This window comes from Chelonia mydas, chromosome 1 (assembly GCF_015237465.2).
Source record: "Chelonia mydas isolate rCheMyd1 chromosome 1, rCheMyd1.pri.v2, whole genome shotgun sequence".
Taxonomy (NCBI): Eukaryota; Metazoa; Chordata; order Testudines; family Cheloniidae; genus Chelonia; species Chelonia mydas.
The window spans coordinates 237,522,450-237,542,118 of NC_057849.1; the positions used below are offsets into that span (position 1 = coordinate 237,522,450).

Sequence of the window (19,669 nt, forward strand, 5' to 3'; positions counted from 1 at the left end):
TTTTTAAAATTCCACTGTTGGTAGGGTATCTTATTTGAATTTTTAAAAAACTGCTATGTTGAGGTACATCACTTAAAGAGGTACATAACTTTATGCACGTGTTAAAATTAATGATGTGAATAAGTGCTTGTAGTATCAGAGGCCAAAATTTTATTTTTATTAAGAAAAAGTTAGTGTCATTAAAGTTTCTTCAAAGATTGCTTTGATTTTGACCATGAAAAGTTCCCTAGACTTTCAACCCAAAATTATTTTGAACTTCTTTTTTAATACACACAGGACTTTAGGGTCCCAATGTAGGAGTACAGCTTGGTCAAACCATTTCAGCTTTCTTGACGTGTGGAAGTTTGGTATTTCAGATGGCGGTGTTGATTGTGCATATAGCTTATCAATTTTGTGTTTGAGTTTGTGCTGTTCTCACAGTAAGGATGTTAATGAGGCCCTGAACTTGTCCTCATCATAGATGAGTGTTTTAAAAATGAAATTTAGTAGAAAAACCTCTGTTAAATCTGAATTTCTACTAACAATTAATAGGAAATTAATTAGGAAACTAATTAAAGGAATAGGTGCAAAATGTCCACTTTAACAATTTGACTATAAAATGGAAAGAAATTCCCAAACTAGCAACATGTGTATTAACTCATGAATTTTGTCCACTCTGGGTCCCTCTAATTTAGTGTTGTGTCTGACATTGGCAAGAACCAATTGAAAGAAATCCTGGATGATTATAGAACAGGTCGGCAGCTTTCGACACGTGGCCCATCAGGGTAATCCTCTGGCGGGCTGCGAGACATTTTGTTTACGTTGACCGTCTGCAGGCACTGCCCTCCTGTCCCCTGCACAGCTCTCAGTGGCCGCGGTTCACCGTTCCCAACCAATGGGAACTGCGGGAAGCAGCAGCCAGCACGTCCCTGCAGCCCGCACCACTTCCTGCAGTTCCCATTGGCCGGGAACAGCCAACTGTGGCCACTGGGAGCTGCAGGGGGCCGTGCCTGTGGACAGTCAATGTAAACAAAATGTCTGGCGGCCCGCCAGAGGATTACCCCGATGGGCTGCGTGCTGAAGTTTGCTGACCCTTGTTATAGAATATCATCATATCCACAGGACAAGCTTCTTAGTAACCCCTGACAGTTAGAGGCTGGCTTATGCCATCTTTCACACAGGTTTATATTCTTAATATTTTTATCCTATCTGATATAATTGTAGAAGCTCTCATGATCCATATTAAATATTTAATACTTTTTTATTACAATTAACCTCTTGACATCAATACCACCTTGTGTCAGTGAGTTCCACAAGTTAATTATGCACTGAGGAAAAAATTTCATTTTCAGTTTTAATTTTGCTTGCTTTTATTTTATTCTGTCATCTTGTTCTTTCTTACGAGAGATTAAATAGGAGCATATGATTTAACTTGTCCATATTATTTATTATTTTGTATGCCTTTGTCATGTCTCCTCTCTATCTATCATGTCCCAATCATTTCTAGCACTTATATGGAATTCTCTCCTTGCATTTAATTTTTTTTTGTCTGTTTCTGGACTGCTTATATCTATTAAAAAGAAAAGGAGTACTTGTGGTACCTTAGAGACAAACAAATTTATTTGAGCATAAGCTTTTGTGAGCTACAGCTCACTTCATTGGATGCATTTAGTGGAAAATACAGTGGGGAGATTTATATACATAGAGAACATGAAACAATGGGTGTTACCATACCGGTGGAGGTGGGGGAATAAACAAGGGGAAATAGTTTTACTTTGTGTAATGACCCATCCACTCCCAGTATCTATTCAAGCTTAAGTTAATTGTATCCAGTTTGCAAATTAATTCCAATTCAGCAGTCTCTCGTTGGAGTCTGTTTTTGAAGTGTTTTTTTTTTTTTTTTTAAGAATTGCAACTTTTAGGTCTGTAATAGAGTGACCAAAGAGATCGACGTGTTCTCCAACTGGTTTTTGAATGTTATAATTCTTGACGTCCGATTTGTGTCCATTTATTCTTTTACGTAGAGACTGTCCGGTTTGGCCAATGTACATGGCAGAGGGGCGTTGCTGGCACATGATGGCATATATCACATTGGTAGATGTGCAGGTGAACGAGCCTCTGATAGTGTGGCTGATGTGATTAGGCCCTATGATGGTGTCCCCTGAATAGATATGTGGACACAGTTGGCAACGGGCTTTGTTGCAAGGATAGGTTCCTGGGTTAGTGGTTCTGTTGTGTGGTGTGTGGTTGCTGGTGAGTATTTGCTTCAGGTTGGGGGGCTGTCTCCCAAGATCTGTGAGAGTGATGGGTCATCCTTCAGGAGAGGTTGTAGATCCTTGATGATGCGTTGGAGAGGTTTTAGTTGGGGGCTGAAGGTGATGGCTAGTGGGGTTCTGTTATTTTCTTTGTTGGGCCTGTCCTGTAGTAGGTGACTTCTGGGTACTCTTCTGGCTCTGTCAGTCTGTTTCTTCACTTCAGCAGGTGGGTATTGTAGTTGTAAGAATGCTTGATAGAGATCTTGTCGGTGTTTGTCTCTGTCTGAGGGGTAGGAGCAAATGCGGTTGTATCGTAGAGCTTGGCTGTAGACAATGGATCGTGTGGTGTGGTCTGGATGCAAGCTGGAGGCATGTAGGTAGGCATAGCGGTCAGTAGGTTTCCAGTATAGGGTGGATCTCTTGTGTGGACGGGTCCAGGCTGAGGTTGATGGTGGGATGGAAGTTGTTGAAATCATGGTGGAATTCCTCAAGGGCTTCTTTTCCATGGGTCCAGATGAAGATGTCATCAATGTAGCACAAGGTGTCATCCACTTCCTGGACACTATCGTGCTAATAAGCGATGGTCACATAAACACCACCCTATACCGGAAACCTACTGACCGCTATTCCTACCTGCATGCCTCCAGCTTTCATCCAGACCACACCACAGACAGAGACAAACACCGACAAGATCTCTATCAAGCATTCTTACAACTACAATACCCATCTGCTGAAGTGAAGAAACAGACTGACAGAGCCCGAAGAGTACCCAGAAGTCACCTACTACAGGACAGGCCCAACAAAGAAAATAAACAGAACGCCACTAGCCATCACCTTCAGCCCCCAACTAAAACCTCTCCAATGCATCATCAAGGATCTAGAACCTCTCCTGAAGGACGACCCATCACTCTCACAGATCTTGGGAGACAGGCCAGTCCTTGCTTACAGACAGCCCCCCAACCTGAAGCAAATGCTCACCAGTAACCACACACCACGCAACAGAACCACTAACCCAGGAACCTATCCTTGCAACAAAGCCCGTTGCCAACTGTGTCCACATATCTATTCAGGGGACACCATCATAGGGCCTAATCACATCAGCCACACTATCAGAGGTTTGTTCACCTGTGGATCTACCAATGTGATATATGCCATTATGTGCCAGCAATGCCCCTCTGCTGTGTACATTGGTCAAACTGGACAGTCTCTATGTAAAAGAATAAATGGACACAAATCAGACGTCAAGAATTATAACATTCAAAAACCAGATGGAGAACACTTCAGTCTCTTTTTGGTCACTCTATTACAGACCTAAAAGTTGCAATTCTTCAACAAAAAAACTTCAAAAACAGACTCCAACGAGACTGCTGAATTGGAATTAATTTGCAAACGGGGTACAATTAACTTCTCCTGAAGTTGAAAAGAGACTGGGAGTGGATGGGTCATTATGCAAAGTAAAACTATTTTCCCCATGTTTATTCCACCACCCCCACCCCCCACTGTTCCTCAGACGTTCTTGTCAACTGCTGGAAATGGCCCACCTTCATTATCACTACAAAAGGTTTTTCTCTCTTTCCGCCCCCCCCCCTTTTGCTGGTAATAGCTCACCTTAAGTGATCACTCTCCTTACAGTGTGTATGGTAACACCCATTGTTTCATGTTCTCTCTGTATATAAATCTCCCCACTGTATTTTCCACTGAATGCATCCAATGAAGTGAGCTGTAGCTCACGAAAGCTTATGCTCAAATAAATTTGTTCGTCTCTAAGGTGCCACAAGTACTCCTTTAATTTTTGCGAATACAGACTAACACAGCTGCTACTCTGAAACCTGTCCTTTATTTCTATTGTCTCTTTTGAGATGGGGTGACCAGAGCTGAAAACAGAATTCCAGGCGAAGGCATACTATTGATTTATATAATGGCAGTATATTTTCAGTATTGTCCGTCTCATTCTATTCTTCCCACCTTCCTGATTCCTGCTGAATTAAAATATAAACTGTTTAGATGCTTAAGTACTGAATTTTGTTTCATATCTGAAGGGGTAGGTTTGCGAATTTGAGTGTTCTAACCCTCAGAAAGAAAAGGAGTACTTGTGGCACCTTAGAGACGAACAAATTTGAGCATAAGCTTTCGTGAGCTACTTCAATGCATCTGATGAAGTGAGCTGTAGCTCACGAAAGCTTATGCTCAAATAAATTTGTTCGTCTCTAAGGTGCCACAAGTCCTCCTCTTCTTTTTGCGAATACAGACTAACACGGCTGCTACTCTGGAACCTAACCCTCAGAGTTCATGAGGGTCTTGACTTTGAAGGTGGTGGTAGTGGTGATGTATCTCTTTCTCCTACTTGCTCTTATGACGTTAGTATTTTTCTCTCAGGGAAAGCATTTACAGGCTGCTGCCTCAGACCACCCCTGAGAATGTGAGTAAAAACTTCAGCCAGTACAGCATCGATCCTGTCACCCGGTATCCCAATATCAACGTCAACTTCCTGCGGCCAAACCAGGTAACTGGCTGGCAATTCCTTCGACAGCATGGGATCTGTGTCCTCTTCGTGTAGCCATTGGTCTGTATCAGAGGTTCTCAACTGGGGGTGGGGGGACAGCACAGCAAGCCATAAACAAATGCCAGGTTGCAATGCCACTCACTCACATTTGGCCCCCCACTGCTCTGTCATGATGGAGGGGTGGCTAGGCCAAACTTGAGCAAGTGGCATTGCCATGGCCAGAAGGGGGTAGTGTGTGGTGGGGAGAGGGCCTCACCTGTGCACAGATGCACACATCATGCTGTGGGGAGCTCCTCCAAACAGTGAGAGTGAGCAGGCCAGAGCAGGAACCTGGGCCCAGGCCCGCATGACAAGAGCTGCTGACTAGGGTGGGTGTGGGGTGGGCTTGCTCTCCAACACCCTCCCCTCTCCCCCTCCACACTGGGCCAGGATAGAGCCAGGCCCTGCCCTGTGGGACAGGAGCCACCATTGCTTGCATCTCAGTGCCTTCAATGCTGCCTATGCTCATAGTGCCAGGCAGCACCCTACCCTGCACTCCAGTGTCCTGTATGCTGCGTGCATGCATAGTGCTAGAGGGCACCCTACCCTTCCCCGCCCTCCAGTGCCAGGCACTGTTCCCTGCCTGCACTCCAGGTGAGTGCTGGATTGGCTTGCGCTCAACCCCCAGGCACAGTCCCTGGGCACGAGCCACTGGTGTCCAAGTTGAGTGAAGGGTGGGCACGCTCTCAAACGTCTCTGGCTAGGTGGCAGAATCCTTCTCTGTATTTTAAAGGGGACCGGGGGGTGGAGAAGAACGGGGAATCCAAGTTTTTAAAAAAAAAAAAAAAAAAAAAAGGTTAAGGGGGGATTTGATTCAAAAAAGGTTGAGAACCCCCATGCCTCTGAGTATTTAGGGAATTGACAGTGGCAAAAACCAGAAATATCCATCAGGCTTAAACCATTGTACTGTACCCATGTCCCTTTTGACTAGATATTGTAGAAGTCTCTAAACACTGTTCACAATCATTTCAGTTGTAGCTCTGAACTTCTCTGAATTTTGGCAGTTTCAGCCATGCTGACGATATATTTTTTGTATTTCCTTTATAATAATTTAGCCTCTATCTCAGTATAGGCACCAACGTGCAGCCACTGGATGTATATTAAGAGCTGTTGCTTGGGGTTCTGTGGTTTTTGGGAATTGTCTACTGTGCGAAACGTGTAGGTGACCAGATAGCAAGTATGAAAAATCGGGACGGGGTGGGGGGTACTAGGAGCCTATGTAAGAAAAATATCAGGACTGTCCCTATAAAATCGGGACATCTGGTCACCCTACGAATATGTCATAAAATAACTTTTTATATAATCATCCCCTTCTTGGCTTAAGGGGGCCATGTTCCTTGCGTGTGCATGTGGCTTGTTTTTAGAAAGGGAATTTAGTGTGCCAGGGCAGTAGTTCTGGCCTGAGGAGACTTCTTCTGCCATATTGGCTTTTGATGAGAGAGATTATTCTTTTTGGCCATTTCTAACCCTTTGCATTCTTACAGGTGCGCCACTTGTATGATACAGGAGACCTGAAAGACATTCACCTGGAAATAGAGAACTTGGTGAACTCCAGGACACCAAAGCTGACCCGGAATGGTGGGTCCCAGCTGTTGTTTCACTCTGTTGTGCTCTTCCAGAGCTGGGTCAGTGCATCAGATATACAGAGAGGTCCCCTTCTGTTTCGAAAAGTGTCTCATTAATTCTTGGCTCAGAAGCTTGACTTTTCAAATGCAATTAAACTTTCAAACATAATTAAAACTTAAACATGTTAGCTTTACCTCAATTTCCCTTATTACAGTGTACTTCCAGATTTCTAAACATTTGTTTCCAAAAGGATTTTTGGTCACCTCCTTGATCCTGTAGTGGAGTCCTTATTTCAAGTGTGAAAAACCAGCCCTTTACTTGATTTGGCAGTGAAGCCAAAAACTCTTAAGTACAGATAAAAATAATAATGGAAAAGTAGAAAATGAACGGGAAAAAGAGAAATCTTTTTGTAGATTCCCATCCACACTCAAGCTTTCTCCTTTTTGAAATCTTATCTCTTAGTTTGACTAAATAAATCAATTACTTTACTTGAATTTTCCTCGTAATATAGCAGCTCTACTTGTCATAAGGGAATCACTGCTACAGGGTCCCCTATCTTAGCATTATGGAGTCTAATTACTGAGCCAGTGCACGGCATGTATTCTAGGAATTAAATGCCTTACACTAAGAATTGGAATAGTTGTCTGGTCAAACCATAACCCAAGGTTTGCTGAACCTTTCCCAGCCATATAACGCCTTTGGATGTCTGAGTGGTGTTTTTGGTGTCTCTTGGAATACTGGTTCATTCAAGTCTGCCTGTTTTGTTACTGTACCTTCCTCCCACTGATGTACAGTTGCGTAGGGTCTTCTGATTTGTTCTTTGGCCTGCAGTGATGCCACCCTTGGCTATAATCTTGTCACATCTCATAGCTAAACAAGGTCAGGATGGTCAGTGATTTGATGGAAGACCTTCAAAGTAAATGCAACTGTTGCAGAAAGGTGTTGACAGCAGTTCTATCTGAAACAATATACCAGGGGATTAGGGAGCACTGTGCTACAAGGAATGCTATCTTTTGGATCTGACTTAAATCAAGACCTTGACCACTTTTGGTCATTTAAAATTTCCTGGGATATTCACAAGAGCCAGAGTGATCTGTCCAAATTACAGCTTGGGTAATTACTCTTTAGCAAACTAAAATTCTCCCCCCAGTGTGAACTATGTATCACATTATTAGTCACTTCCTCCCCCCAAAAAACTGTTGTATAGTGTTCCTGATGCAGGAAACATGCTGTTTCACCCCAGAGGTGGCTGCATTTCAATGGGTGAGTGATCCCTATAAATATATACTACTTGAGATGTACTTGGAATTCTCATGAGTGAAAGATTAATACATTACAGTTGACTAAAAATGTTATGTTTGTTTCAGAGTCTGTAGCTCGTTCCAGTAAATTGCTTGGTTGGTGCCAAAGGCAGACTGATGGGTATGCTGGTGTGAATGTAACAGATCTCACAATGTCATGGAAGAGTGGCCTAGCCTTGTGTGCTATTATCCACAGATACCGTCCTGACTTGATGTAAGTGATTGATTGCTTGACTAGAACACAGTGACTGGAGAGACTGTTAGTCAGATTAGCAACCAATATATGAGGAGGGGTTTGCAAATTGTTTAGAGAATAGTGTTAAAATACAGTACAGTTGTGATATGGGGGGAAAAGGACTGAAGACAATTAAACTAGATTCAGTAAAGTCTAGAGCGATTCACCTGTGGGGGAGAGGGTTATAATGGCTTGGTGAGTACCAGGCTACATGCACCATAATTTTATCTTCTATCTGTTCCAAGTTGTTAGTGACTAAAACTCATTACTGTCTATGTGCGATTAGTTAGAAATAGTTGATGGCTTCAGTTTAATTCATGGCAGACAAATGTCCACATCGCCTTTATAAGTAGCCCCCTTGTTAGTAGCTTCTTCAGATGGCCTTTAAATACTTTTTCAATCCGAGAGGAGGGGTCTCCTGGTCTGAATAGACACAGTGTAGGGAAGATTGCACTCCTGCTGCTTGTGCAGTAACCTGTTCTGTGAATAAGTGGGAGAAGCCATTCCAGCTAGTAGTGTGGGGAGCAATATTAAAAAGTGCACAAATCATAGAATGGGAAAATATTGGCAAGGCAGAAGTTCCATAGTGAAGACTGTGGCCTAGTGGGTGGAGTGCTGGACTGTGATTCAGGAGACCTGGGTTCTGCTCTGCTCTGCTACTGGACTGCTGGGTGACTTTGGGCAAGTCACTTCCCCTCCTTCTGCCTCCCATCTGTAAATAGGGGATTATGATACGGGCCTCCTTTGTAAAGGGCTTGGAGATCTATTCATGAAAAGTGCTATATAAAAGGTAGGTGATATTATTATAATGAAAGTCTGAAATGATTTCAGGTTTGCCATGGGACATTATTAAAGATAAATACTGTAATGCAACATGCTGAAGGTGTATTTAAAAGAAATGTAAAGCAAGCAAAGTAACTACGTAAATATTCCATTCTGTCGGTCGCTGGTTCGAATTCTATACTCAGTCTGAGGCACCATGTTTAAAAAGCCTTACAAATTGGGCAGAAGTGGAAGTACAGCAATGACTATTGTAAAAGTGTAGGAAAATCGCACTGGAGAGGGAAAGATGTGAGATCTGTATATGGATCAATCAAGAGAAATGGTGATCTGAAGGACAACTTGATGTGCTTCCAAGTAACAGGGGAACGAGAGTCTGCCTCTTCGGAGAATACTGCAGCAAAGAGGGAAGTGAAGATGTAATAATAATCAAAGCAAAAAATCCTCTATGAAGAGAAGTTTAGGTCGTCTTTAGAGATAATAAGGCAGGGCAGTGAATGGACAAAACAATGCATCTGTTTCACAGTTCATCATTAACAGGCAGAGTAATATAATCACTGTAACATGAAAAGTATGATGGCAGAATTATTGAAAGAAGGGGGGCACTCTGCAGTTTCAATGTTGCCACTGGAGAGGACTGTCTCTGAAAATATTTTTAGAAGACTAGCCCTGCTTACCTCAATGCTTTTCTCTTCTCCCCCTTGTAGAGACTTTGATTCTCTGGATGAACGTAATGTGGAGAAGAATAACCAGCTGGCATTTGACATTGCTGAAAAGGAGTTTGGAATCTCTCCTATCATGACTGGAAAGGACATGGCATCTGTTGGGGAGCCAGACAAGTTGTCCATGGTGATGTACCTCACACAGTTCTATGAGATGTTCAAGGATTCCATTCCTTCCAGTGGTAAGGGACTCAGAACAAGTGTGTTAGATTTGGTGATGGTGGCAGTATTCATGTTCTTCTGTGCATCGTGTCCCTACCACGATGTCCACTTCCAGTGCGCATGTGCCTTCAATTGAAGACTTTTGGCAGCAGTGCTCATTTGGTCTAGACATGCACCCTAGCTACACTCATGCCTCACACCAAGAGTTGCAACAGACAAAGCATTCTCAGTTCTTTCTCAACCACTTTGGCCAGAGACGGAGTGTTCGTAATGCTCACGGTTATCTGCCTACTCATGACTAAGGCTGTGAGTCTGTCACGGAAGTCACTGATTCCGTGACTTCTGCAGTGGCCGGTGGTGGCTCAGCGGATACCCGAGCCGGGCAGGCCCTGGGCCAGCAGCAGCAGTTTGGGTGTGTGGGAGAGGGCTCAGGCTGGGGTGGGGCTCCCTGGCATGGCCCTGAAGCTTCTCCTAGGTGGAGGGACCTGGGGGCTCTGGTTCCCAGCCAATGAGAGCTGTGCAGCCAGCATTTGTGGCGGGAGCAGTGCACGGAGCCTCCTGGCCCCTCCGCCGTCTAGGAGCTGCAGCAACACGCAGAGGTGGGTAGGGAGTCTGCCAACCCCCCGCCCCTCCCCAGCACCAACGGGGGTCCCTGGCCGTGCACCACTGCCCCCTCCCCAGTACCCGTGGCGCCCCCACCCAAGTTTTAGTTAGGGGTATATAGTAAATTTTTGTTTACTGCCTGTGACCTGTCCGTGACTTTTATTAAATACCCGTGACTAAAACGTAGGATTACTCGTGACTATTTAATCTTTTATTTTTCTAATTGTAGTTGTTGTTTTTTTAATTCTTTATTTAGTTGGTATGTTTTTTTTGGGGGGGGGGGGGAGGGGGAATTCCTTTTTCCTGTTTGGCTGAGGCTTTTGCCTCCTACCTCCACCCCCACCCTCTGTGTAGGGTAATCCCCCCCACTTCTCCGTTTGAAGAAGACTGTTTTTATCTACATTCCCAGGCTTCAAATGTCTCACTTGCCAGGAGTCCTTCCCAGTTAATGACAGCCATTCCTGCTGTACCCACTGCATCAGGGCGTGTGCCCTCAAAGTGCAAAATCTGTATGAGTTTTAAGGGCCACCCTGAGAGATAGGGAGATTAAACTTTGTTTCCTTATGATGAAGTACTCCTTTTGTCCAGCTTTGGATCCAGGCCCAGAGACCCCCACCTCATACAGCAGCCTCCAAATAGCCATAGTGCCCCATCAGCCTCGGGGAGACTTGCAAGCAGCATGGAAAAGATTTCCACCAAGAGGAGTTCTAAGTCTACTCAGAAAGAATATACTTTGAAGAGATCCACTGTATCAAAGACTCTGCACCCCTCAAAGATTTCTGTGAAGGCTTCAAGCAGTCTCAGTACCAAGAGCTCTAAAAATCAGTCCTCAAGCTAAATGTGTCTAAATCACATGGTATCTACCGATCAGTACTGAAGCTTTTGGTACCATCGAAACATGAACAAGCTGGTAAAGATTCCAGGGAAACTGCACTAAAGAATTCATTACCTTCTGCAGCATTGACAGCATCTTTGATACCTCAACTGACAGTCCAGCATGTTGGTGCCTCGTGCACCTTCCTTGGTACTGAAGGCCTCTGTGTCTGCAGCCCACCAGGTTCCCACACAACTGCTCCCAGTACCACAGAAGTTCAGGTTTTCCAGGGATTTGTTTGTCTCCGATCAACTGGAGTCTCCTTTATTGAGCTTAGTCAGACCCCAAATACCACAACCTCTACTGTCTCTGGTACTTTGCTATCACTGGTACTGCCTGATTCCCTGGTGCCCATGCTTACAGCGAGACAAATTTACAACTCTTTCATCTACTCCTCCATTTGATAATGCAGATAAGAGCTCTTCAGGCTCTTACATTTCTGTTCAGGACTCTCCTAATTACCTGCCTAGACCACCGTCTCCTGAACCTGCTCCATCAAGGGATACATCAAGGCTGTAATGATCTTGGCCTGTCAGCACCCTCCTTGGTATAATCAGGGGAATGCCAGCATCAGCGCTGTCAGATTCTGTCCATTCCCCCACAGCAATCCCCACACAGGAGGAGATGTTTGAGGAGCAAGAAAGGAGAGCTAATTAGCAGGCTACCCCCCCTCCCCCCACAGGCTACCCCACAGTACCCCTACTCCTCCTCCCTGGATGAAGTTATTGTTTTGCCCTCTCCATTTATGGTAGATGACTTCAAACAATTTCAGGATTTGATGAAGAGTGTGGCAGGCACTCTTCATATCCCACTGGAAGAAGTCCAAGAGACTCAGCATAAGTTGCTGGACATTCTTCACACAACATCTTCAGTACAGATAGTTAGGACCTTGTTAGAAACTGCCAAGGCCAATTGGCAGATCCCCACCACAGCCAAGCTAAGAGGGCAGACACAAAGTAGTACATTACAGCTAGAGATTCAGAATTATTATTTTCCCATCCTGCCCCAACTCCTTAGTTATGGATACAGTAAAGATACACAACAGACAATACCATTCCAAGACTACACCACTTGATAAAGACCAAAAGCTCTTAGATCTTTTTGGTCAAAAGACACTAATTTGCCACCTTGCAATTCAGAATTGCTAATTACCAGGTGATTCTGGCACCATAATCATATTAAATGTTTAAAATTTAATTCTTTATTGAACACCTCCCACAAGAGCAGAGGGAACAATTTCAGGCCCTCATTGCAGAGGGACAGCTTCGTGCAAGGACAACTTTGCAAACTTTTGACACAGCAGTCTGCTCTGTCTCCACAGTTGTAGTCATGCATTGAGCCCTGTGGGTACAGTCCATAGGTTTTCCGCACAAAGTCCAGAACACATAAAGAACCTACCCTTCGGTCTCAGATTATTCAGCGAATCCACTGCTGGCTCCCTATATTCGCTGAAGGATGCCAGGGCAATCCTTTGTTTGCTGGGAGTGTGTACTCCTGCAAATAAGCAGAGATTTAGTCTCTCTCAAACTCAGAGATCCTGCCCAGCCCAGTTTCCCACCTACCATAGAGCATCGGAGCCACTTAAAAAGTAACTCAGAATACAGAGAGGAAAGTTCTCCATCACTGCACCTGGATCAACACAGCAGACGTCATCTACAAAGTGTTTGTTTTGATGCCTCAGTCAAGAGCCACCTATGCCCCTATGATCTGTATCTGATGTTGTACCACCCTGCCCACTGCATCCTCCCAATTTTGGGGGATCATCTCTTCCATTTCTGCAGCTCATGGGAGCAGATTACCTTTGACAGATGAGTCTTGGAGGTTTACATTGGCTACTTGATCCATTTTCACTCCATATCTCCCTACCACCCACCTTTTCCATCTCTTTTCAGGACGCATCTCACAAGCTGCTCTTAAGACAAAAGGCTCTCTCCCTCCTCCACTTAGGACCCATGGAACCAGTTCCCACTCAGTACAGAGGAAGCGGATTTTACTTCAAGTACTTCCTCATTCCCAAAAAGGAGGACAAGTGGAGGCCAATTATAGATCTCAGGATGCTGAATACCTTTGTCAAGATACAGAAATTCAAGATGGTAACGCTCGCAGCTATTGTTCCGTCCCTGGAGCCAGGAGAATATTTTGCGACCTTGACCTTCAAGATACATACCTTCATGTCACAATGTGTCCCCCTCACAAGAGATTCCTATGATTTGTCATACATCAGGACCACTGTCAGTACAGAGGCCTTCACTGCCTGTAGAGAGTTGACAGAAGTTATGTTGGTAGTTAGTTGCCATACAGCTTCACTAATGGGGAGTAATTGTCTTCCCGTACCTGGACAATTGGCTTTTAAAACGACATTTCTACATGGAAATTCAAACAGTGACAAGGGGGCTATGTCTCTTTCACATACTCAGCCTTCAGCTCAATACTGCAAAGTCTTGTCTCCTACCTCTACAGCAGATGGAGTTTATAGAGGCCACTCTCAGTGCCATGGCATCCAGATCCTACCTGCCAGGAAGCAGATTTCTTAGTCTTATGCATTTAATTGCACAACTTCAAGTGGTCCCACAGGCTACCACCAGATCATGCCTGCAGCTCTTTGGCACCCCCTTTTACAACCACACTGCTTCTAAGCCTGGCTCAGGACAGTTTTTATACCTGCAACAGAGATGGTCTGAACAAATTACTGTCTATTCCCAGTCGTGTACTAATCTCTCTCAAGTAGTGGAAGAATCCAGACAGTGTGCTCAGAGGTTCCTTTCAACCATCCTCCTTCCACTGTCACATAGACCTTTTTGCTATCACTGTCAACCAGAAACATGCAGAGTTCTGCTCTAATGGAAGTTTTGTTTGCTTGCCATTATCTGGAAGACAACTTTCTCCTCTCTCAGCCGAGAAGTCTTCTATATACCTTCATTCCAATGCTGCTAATTCTAGAATTCTAAACAAGATCAGACAGGACATAGCCACTGTAATCTTGATCACACCTATCTGGCCAGGACAGGTGGGGTTTCCTTACCTACTTTACCTCTCTTTCCAACGGACCATCAATCTACTGCTCACACCCTGCCTTTTCACTCAGGATTTGAGGAACGTTTGTCCCTCACAACTTGAACATTCTCAGTGACTCAGGGACAGGTTCCTGGATGGCTCTCGGAGTTGGAACTCTCCTGTTCCAGAGTGGTTCAAGAAGTCCTGTTGAACAGTAGAAAGGAATTCACCAGGAACACTTACCTTCAGAAATGGAGAAGATATTACCGTTGGTGTATTTGCTGTCTGCTCTCTCGTGTTAACTCTCCTATTTCAGAGGTTCTAGAATACCTTTTCACTCTGAAGCAAAGAGGTCTTTTTTTTTTTTTTTTTTTTTGAGCTCCATCAATGTTCACCTGGCAGCCGTCACAGCATTGTATTTTCCTCTGGAAGGTTTCTCAGTACTTGCTGACACTGCAACTTCCAGATTCATCAGTGAGTTATTCAAACTCTTCCCAAATGTTTGAGAGCCCAGTCCAACTTGGGACTTGAATCTAGTTCTTAATTCGCTGATGAAACCTCTCTTTGATCCACTACCTACTTGTACCCTTTTATACCTTTCCATGAAAACCACCTTTTTAGTGGCAATTACCTCTTCTAGAAGAGTTGGTGAATTAGGGGATTTAATGGTTGACCCTCTTCCACACACAACTGCTTTCTTTAGGGATAAGGTATCCTTCTAACCACACCTGCAGTTTTTATCCATAGTTGTCTTGGACCTTGATATCAATCGCACAATTCATCTGCTGGCTTTCTACCCTAAATCTCATCAGACTAGGGAAGATTTTGCCCCTTACCCCCTGGATGTTAGGAGAGTGCTAGCATATTATTTGGACAGGACTAAATTTTTTGTTTCTCTGAGGCTATTTGTGTCTATTGTGGACAGAGTAAAGGAATGCTGCTGTCTACCCAGAGACTTTCTAAGTGGGTTTTGGATTGCATCCTCTCCTGTTCTGCAGCTTGTAGTGTGCTGTGCCCTCCTAGGCTCATAGCTCATTCTACCAGCTCCCACTCCACATCTGTTGCCCTACTGAAAGAGGTTCCAGTAACGGAAATCTGCAGAGCTGCTACATGGGCTTCAGTTCACACTTTTTCAAGACACTGTGCCTTAGCATGTGTTCCAGAGACGTGCACTACCTTCAGTTCTGCAAACAGTTCTAGACTGGATTCTGAAGATCCCACACCCTTCAGAGGGTAGTCGCCTCAAGCAAAGCACCCATATGGACACTACTCAAAGAAGGAGATTCATCAAGAAGTGTCCCCGTGGGTGCTCCACTATCCATCGTCCTTCCCCTCTGCTTTGGAGTCCTGTTTTCATGGGACTGAGTGGTAGAGAAGGAACTGAGTGTGGTTTGTCCATCACAGTCCTATATATCCCTGGTATGGAGCATGAGGATAGCTAAGGCACATGCCTGGACCAAACAAGCACTGCTGCCAAAAATCTCCAGTCGAAGGTGCATGGGGCACATCCGCACTTTAAGTGGAGCATTCATAGAGACATGCATCTCAAAAATCCTCAGTTACTGCACAAAGTGAGTAACCTCTCCTAGTCTGCTTTCCTCCTACAAGAACTCACGCTAGTTACTCTGGGTATGTCTACACTGCAGCTGGGACTGTGCCTCCCAGCCTGGATAGACAAGCTGTCTCCACTTGAGTTAGCATGCTAAGAATAGCAATGCAGATGATGTGGCACAGGTGGTGGCTCGGGCTAGCCACCCAAGTCGAAGCCCACCCGACCCCCTGGCTCCAAGCTCAGATGCCTAACCTGAGCCATCGCCCATATCACAACCTCCGCTCTGTTCTTTATAGCGCGCTATCATGAATGGATTCTGGCTACCTGGGCGACCAGCTGCAGTGTAGACGTACCCTTTTTGAGGCCATATCATAAAAATTGCTGTCTTCCTTGGTGCTAACAGGCACCCTTCTAGCAGCATTAGGAACCAGTGCAAGGGTTTAATAAGCACAAACTGAGCTACCATCTCACCCATGAAAAGGCAGACAACAGGTCTGTGTGTAAAAAGCTTGCACGGGTGCTGCTTTTGTTGTGCCTGGTAGGTGGATGAACAGGGCTTCAGCCTCAGACTATCAGTCCAGCATCTTTCACTGGTACTAAACTCACTTCATAATTATTAAACAACTTCCTTGCTCTCTTGCTGCTGCTGAGGGTTGCTCTGTCGTTGCTAGTGTGAAGGTCCTAGCCAGCAGTCATTTAGTAGTTAATTTTAGAAGCTCTGACAGAGCTTTATATTTATTGTTACAATGCCTGGACTTTGTATATAACTTCAGGTTAGTGGAAGGAAGGCCTGAAAGGTCGTATTTTTGTTAACTAGAACGGAAAGATGCAGTCATGTAGCTTAAGTCTGAATTTGACCTACTTAAAACTCTAAAACTATTTTGTGTACTTAGAAAACCTGGGAGGAAAAAAATGCATTTGCCAAGTGGAAAAGGGCAAAACTATTCAGAAAGATATTGATTTTGAAGTTCCTAACAGCATTTTATATGGAGAGTGTTAATAAAAAAAACAACAAAAAAAAAAAAAAACCCCAGTTCATGCTAAAGAACGAATGAGTCCCTTCTTAATTGTTTCTTGGCTATTGTTAATAACTACACAGAGGTTTCTGTGCATTCACTGGTTCCACTTGTTTCCATTCACAGAGACTCTGGATCTGAACGCAGAAGAGAAAGCTGCGCTAATTGCCAGTACCAAGTCTCCAATCTCTTTTCTTAGCAAACTAGGGCAGAGCATCTCCCGAAAACGAACTCCAAAGGTAGCCATACCCTACTATGTATACTTTAACCCTGAGAACACTAGAATTTGGCAGGCTGACAGCCAAATAAGTGCTAAGAAGCGTGCGTGCGAGAGAGAGAGAAAGTAAAGTGGTTCTAGACTTGTTGGCATTGTACATCTCATTGTACATGAGCCCTTTAATTGCAGCACTAAATTCAGAATGGGTGCTTTCATATAATGAAACGCTATATTCTTAACATTACAGTATTACTCAGGGACTTTGGGTTGGGGAGAAGGGTGAAAAATAGAAAGTATGATTATTCTAGTGATCGGATGAGGGTTATTCTGTTCAGTTTGCTTAGGTCCAAAGTATTTTTTGTACTGTGAAATACCTGCTGTTTCTCCTGTTGACTCATTGAAAAGCTCCAAGAATGATAAGCTGTATTTCAGATAAGAAGGCTTGGCTCCCTAAATGAGGACCAAAGACTATGGGGAACCACCTTTTCTACAAAAGGGAAATGAGCATTGAGAATCCGCCAGCAATAATTCAAATGCTTGTGTAATGCACTGATGGGATTCATTATGAGCCAAAGAGTTTAAAAAAAACCCACCCTATCTAGTTTTTCTCCCATTGCAGGATAAAAAGGAGAAGGAACTGGATGGTGCAGGAAAGAGGAGAAAGACCAGCCAGTCAGAGGACGTAAGTATTATAGTAGGGAAAATGCCTGGGGGAAAGAGCATGTGATAGATTCCCTATTTCCACGCCCAACTCCTTGTATTTTTAGGAGGTTCCTTTCTTCATGCTCTTTCCCTGGATGTTCCATCTTCTCCCCAGATATTCCACTCAAACAGAACCTTATGTGAGATTTTTTTATTTTTTTTTAGGTTGAAATCAATTCCTGCTCAGAGTTTATGCTTTGTGTCATGTACTGAGCCAGCTACATCAGAGACTTACTAAATAAATAAGTTTGCAATGTGCTAATGTTGTCAGAAAATCCCTTTCATCCTGCTTTCTTGAAACACACACTAATCATTTTGGTTGGGGTGCTGAGGAGTAGCATTGTCAGATGCTAAGCTGGTATGGGGGTGTCAGCAATTCCACCCAGGTAAAAGGTAGAACTTGGATTTGCATGGGCATGAAGCTGGCTGCAGAGTCAGTGTATAAGGCACATGTACTATGTCACGCATGGCACACCTACAGTTAAGAGTGTGTGTGTCCAGATAGGAACTGCTGAGCTGAGGGCTGCCACCTGGGGTTCTCAGTGAGTGCTTGAAGCAGCTCATTGTCTTATGTTCACAGGCCCATGAGAGCTTCTCAGCTGTGGGTCTCCTCAGTGGTACAGTGTAGCAATGAAATATGAAGCAAGAGGGTGCAGGTAGATGGAGAGGAATTTGGTGAGCAGAAGGGCTGACTAGAAGAAAGAACATGAGCTTGGAAGTGTGGGTTAATGGATTTGGGTTCTGCTCTGTTGAATTGCAGAAGCCTTCTTTAAAGGAAAAGACCCATTTGGAAAGCTTCTATTTAATCTTTAGTTTATACTGGTTATTAGGAGGAAGCCCCCCGAAGCTACAGGGAGGAGAGGCCCACACTTGTGAGCGCCCTGACAGAGAGGAGAATTGATGCAGCCATCGGGAACCAGAACAAGGTGAAGTCCATGGCAACCCAGCTGCTGGCCAAATTCGAGGAGAATGCACCAGTGCAGTCCACAGGCTTACGGAGACAGGTAGGAGATGGTTTATACCTTTATATCCTTGGGCCTACTCCAACAAGCTCTCACCCAAATTTGGATAGTAGAACCCTTTTGTTTTGAAGAAGATGAGGAATATCACAGAGGCTGGGACAGTAAAATGATGCACTCTTTAAGACTGAACTCTGGTTTTGCACTTTCACCCAGAGTGCACTCTTGTAATTGAGAGTAAAGGCTAGATGGAAGAGGAAGACTCCAAGACATTTAGAGCCAAATTTCTAAGGGTATTTAGGCACCTAAAAATGCAGACAGGCACCTAATAGGATTTTCATAGACACCTAAATGCCTGTCTCCCATTGATTTCAATGTGAGATAGTTGCTTTTGAAAATACAGAAGGTGCCTGTTGCATCTTTAAAGCCTAAGTATCTTCAAAAATCTGGCCTTCATGCTAACTTTAGCCCCAATCTGGCCCTCACTTACATGGATTTAGTGTTTATGAATTGAAACAAGGAGAACACATCCTGTTGTGCTATTATTCTGTCTCAGAGGCTGAGAAGAGTTTTCAGTAGGGAATGGTTTGTTGGATTCCCAATTCCAGAAAGACAGTACTGCTTTGTAATATAAAACCACCCCCATCTCCATATATACACCATTTTCCATGCTGCTTTCAACTAGAAGAGAATGAGACTGGAGGAACTGAGCTTTTTCCCAGTGAATTCTGTAATGATTGTTCCTTGCAGTGTGTCCTGCTAGGCCATAGAATGGAGATTCCCCATGGTCATTGCTGTTAAACCATGCCACCCAGTGCTTTTTGCTTGGGAAAACCTGGACCTGATCAACTGGGAGTTGCCATTACAGCCAGACCTCCTGTTTCATTCCCTGTGATACTTCCTGCTTGGACATAGGCTAGAGCTGTTTAAGTGGCGGCCTTTACTTTGTTCTTCCCCAGTTAGATAATGTTTCCTTTGTCACTGTACTGAACAGGAGAAACACTGAAAACCTGGGGGGAGATGCTACAAAAATCTTAATATATCCCATTTTTATTTTGCTTGATTTTTTCTTTAAATTTTACTTGATAATTAATTCTTCCCCACCCCCATTTTTTTCTTCCAAATGTCTGTCTGTCTGTGTCTGTCTGTCTGATGTCCCCCCACTCCTTTGTTGCTTTCTTTGAGTGCCTTTCGGTATTTTATTTTGTTC

General features: G+C 44.1%; 1 protein-coding gene across 23 annotated transcripts in view; it reads left to right on the top strand.

Moving 5' to 3' along the window:
* MICAL3 (microtubule associated monooxygenase, calponin and LIM domain containing 3) overlaps positions 1-19,669 on the top strand; it is a 250,936-nt gene that overhangs the window by 110,480 nt on the left and 120,787 nt on the right. For all 23 annotated transcript variants that reach the window (XR_006288634.1, XR_006288637.1, XM_043539986.1 and 20 more), the window contains 7 exons: positions 4,611-4,737; positions 6,261-6,354; positions 7,710-7,857; positions 9,366-9,562; positions 16,708-16,820; positions 17,418-17,480; positions 18,331-18,504. Coding sequence is in view for 21 of the 23 variants with exons in the window: in XM_043539986.1 (XP_043395921.1) it covers positions 4,611-4,737; positions 6,261-6,354; positions 7,710-7,857; positions 9,366-9,562; positions 16,708-16,820; positions 17,418-17,480; positions 18,331-18,504 (916 nt within the window). In the remaining 2 variants the exon portion in view is untranslated. The remainder of the gene's footprint in view (positions 1-4,610; positions 4,738-6,260; positions 6,355-7,709; positions 7,858-9,365; positions 9,563-16,707; positions 16,821-17,417; positions 17,481-18,330; positions 18,505-19,669) is intronic.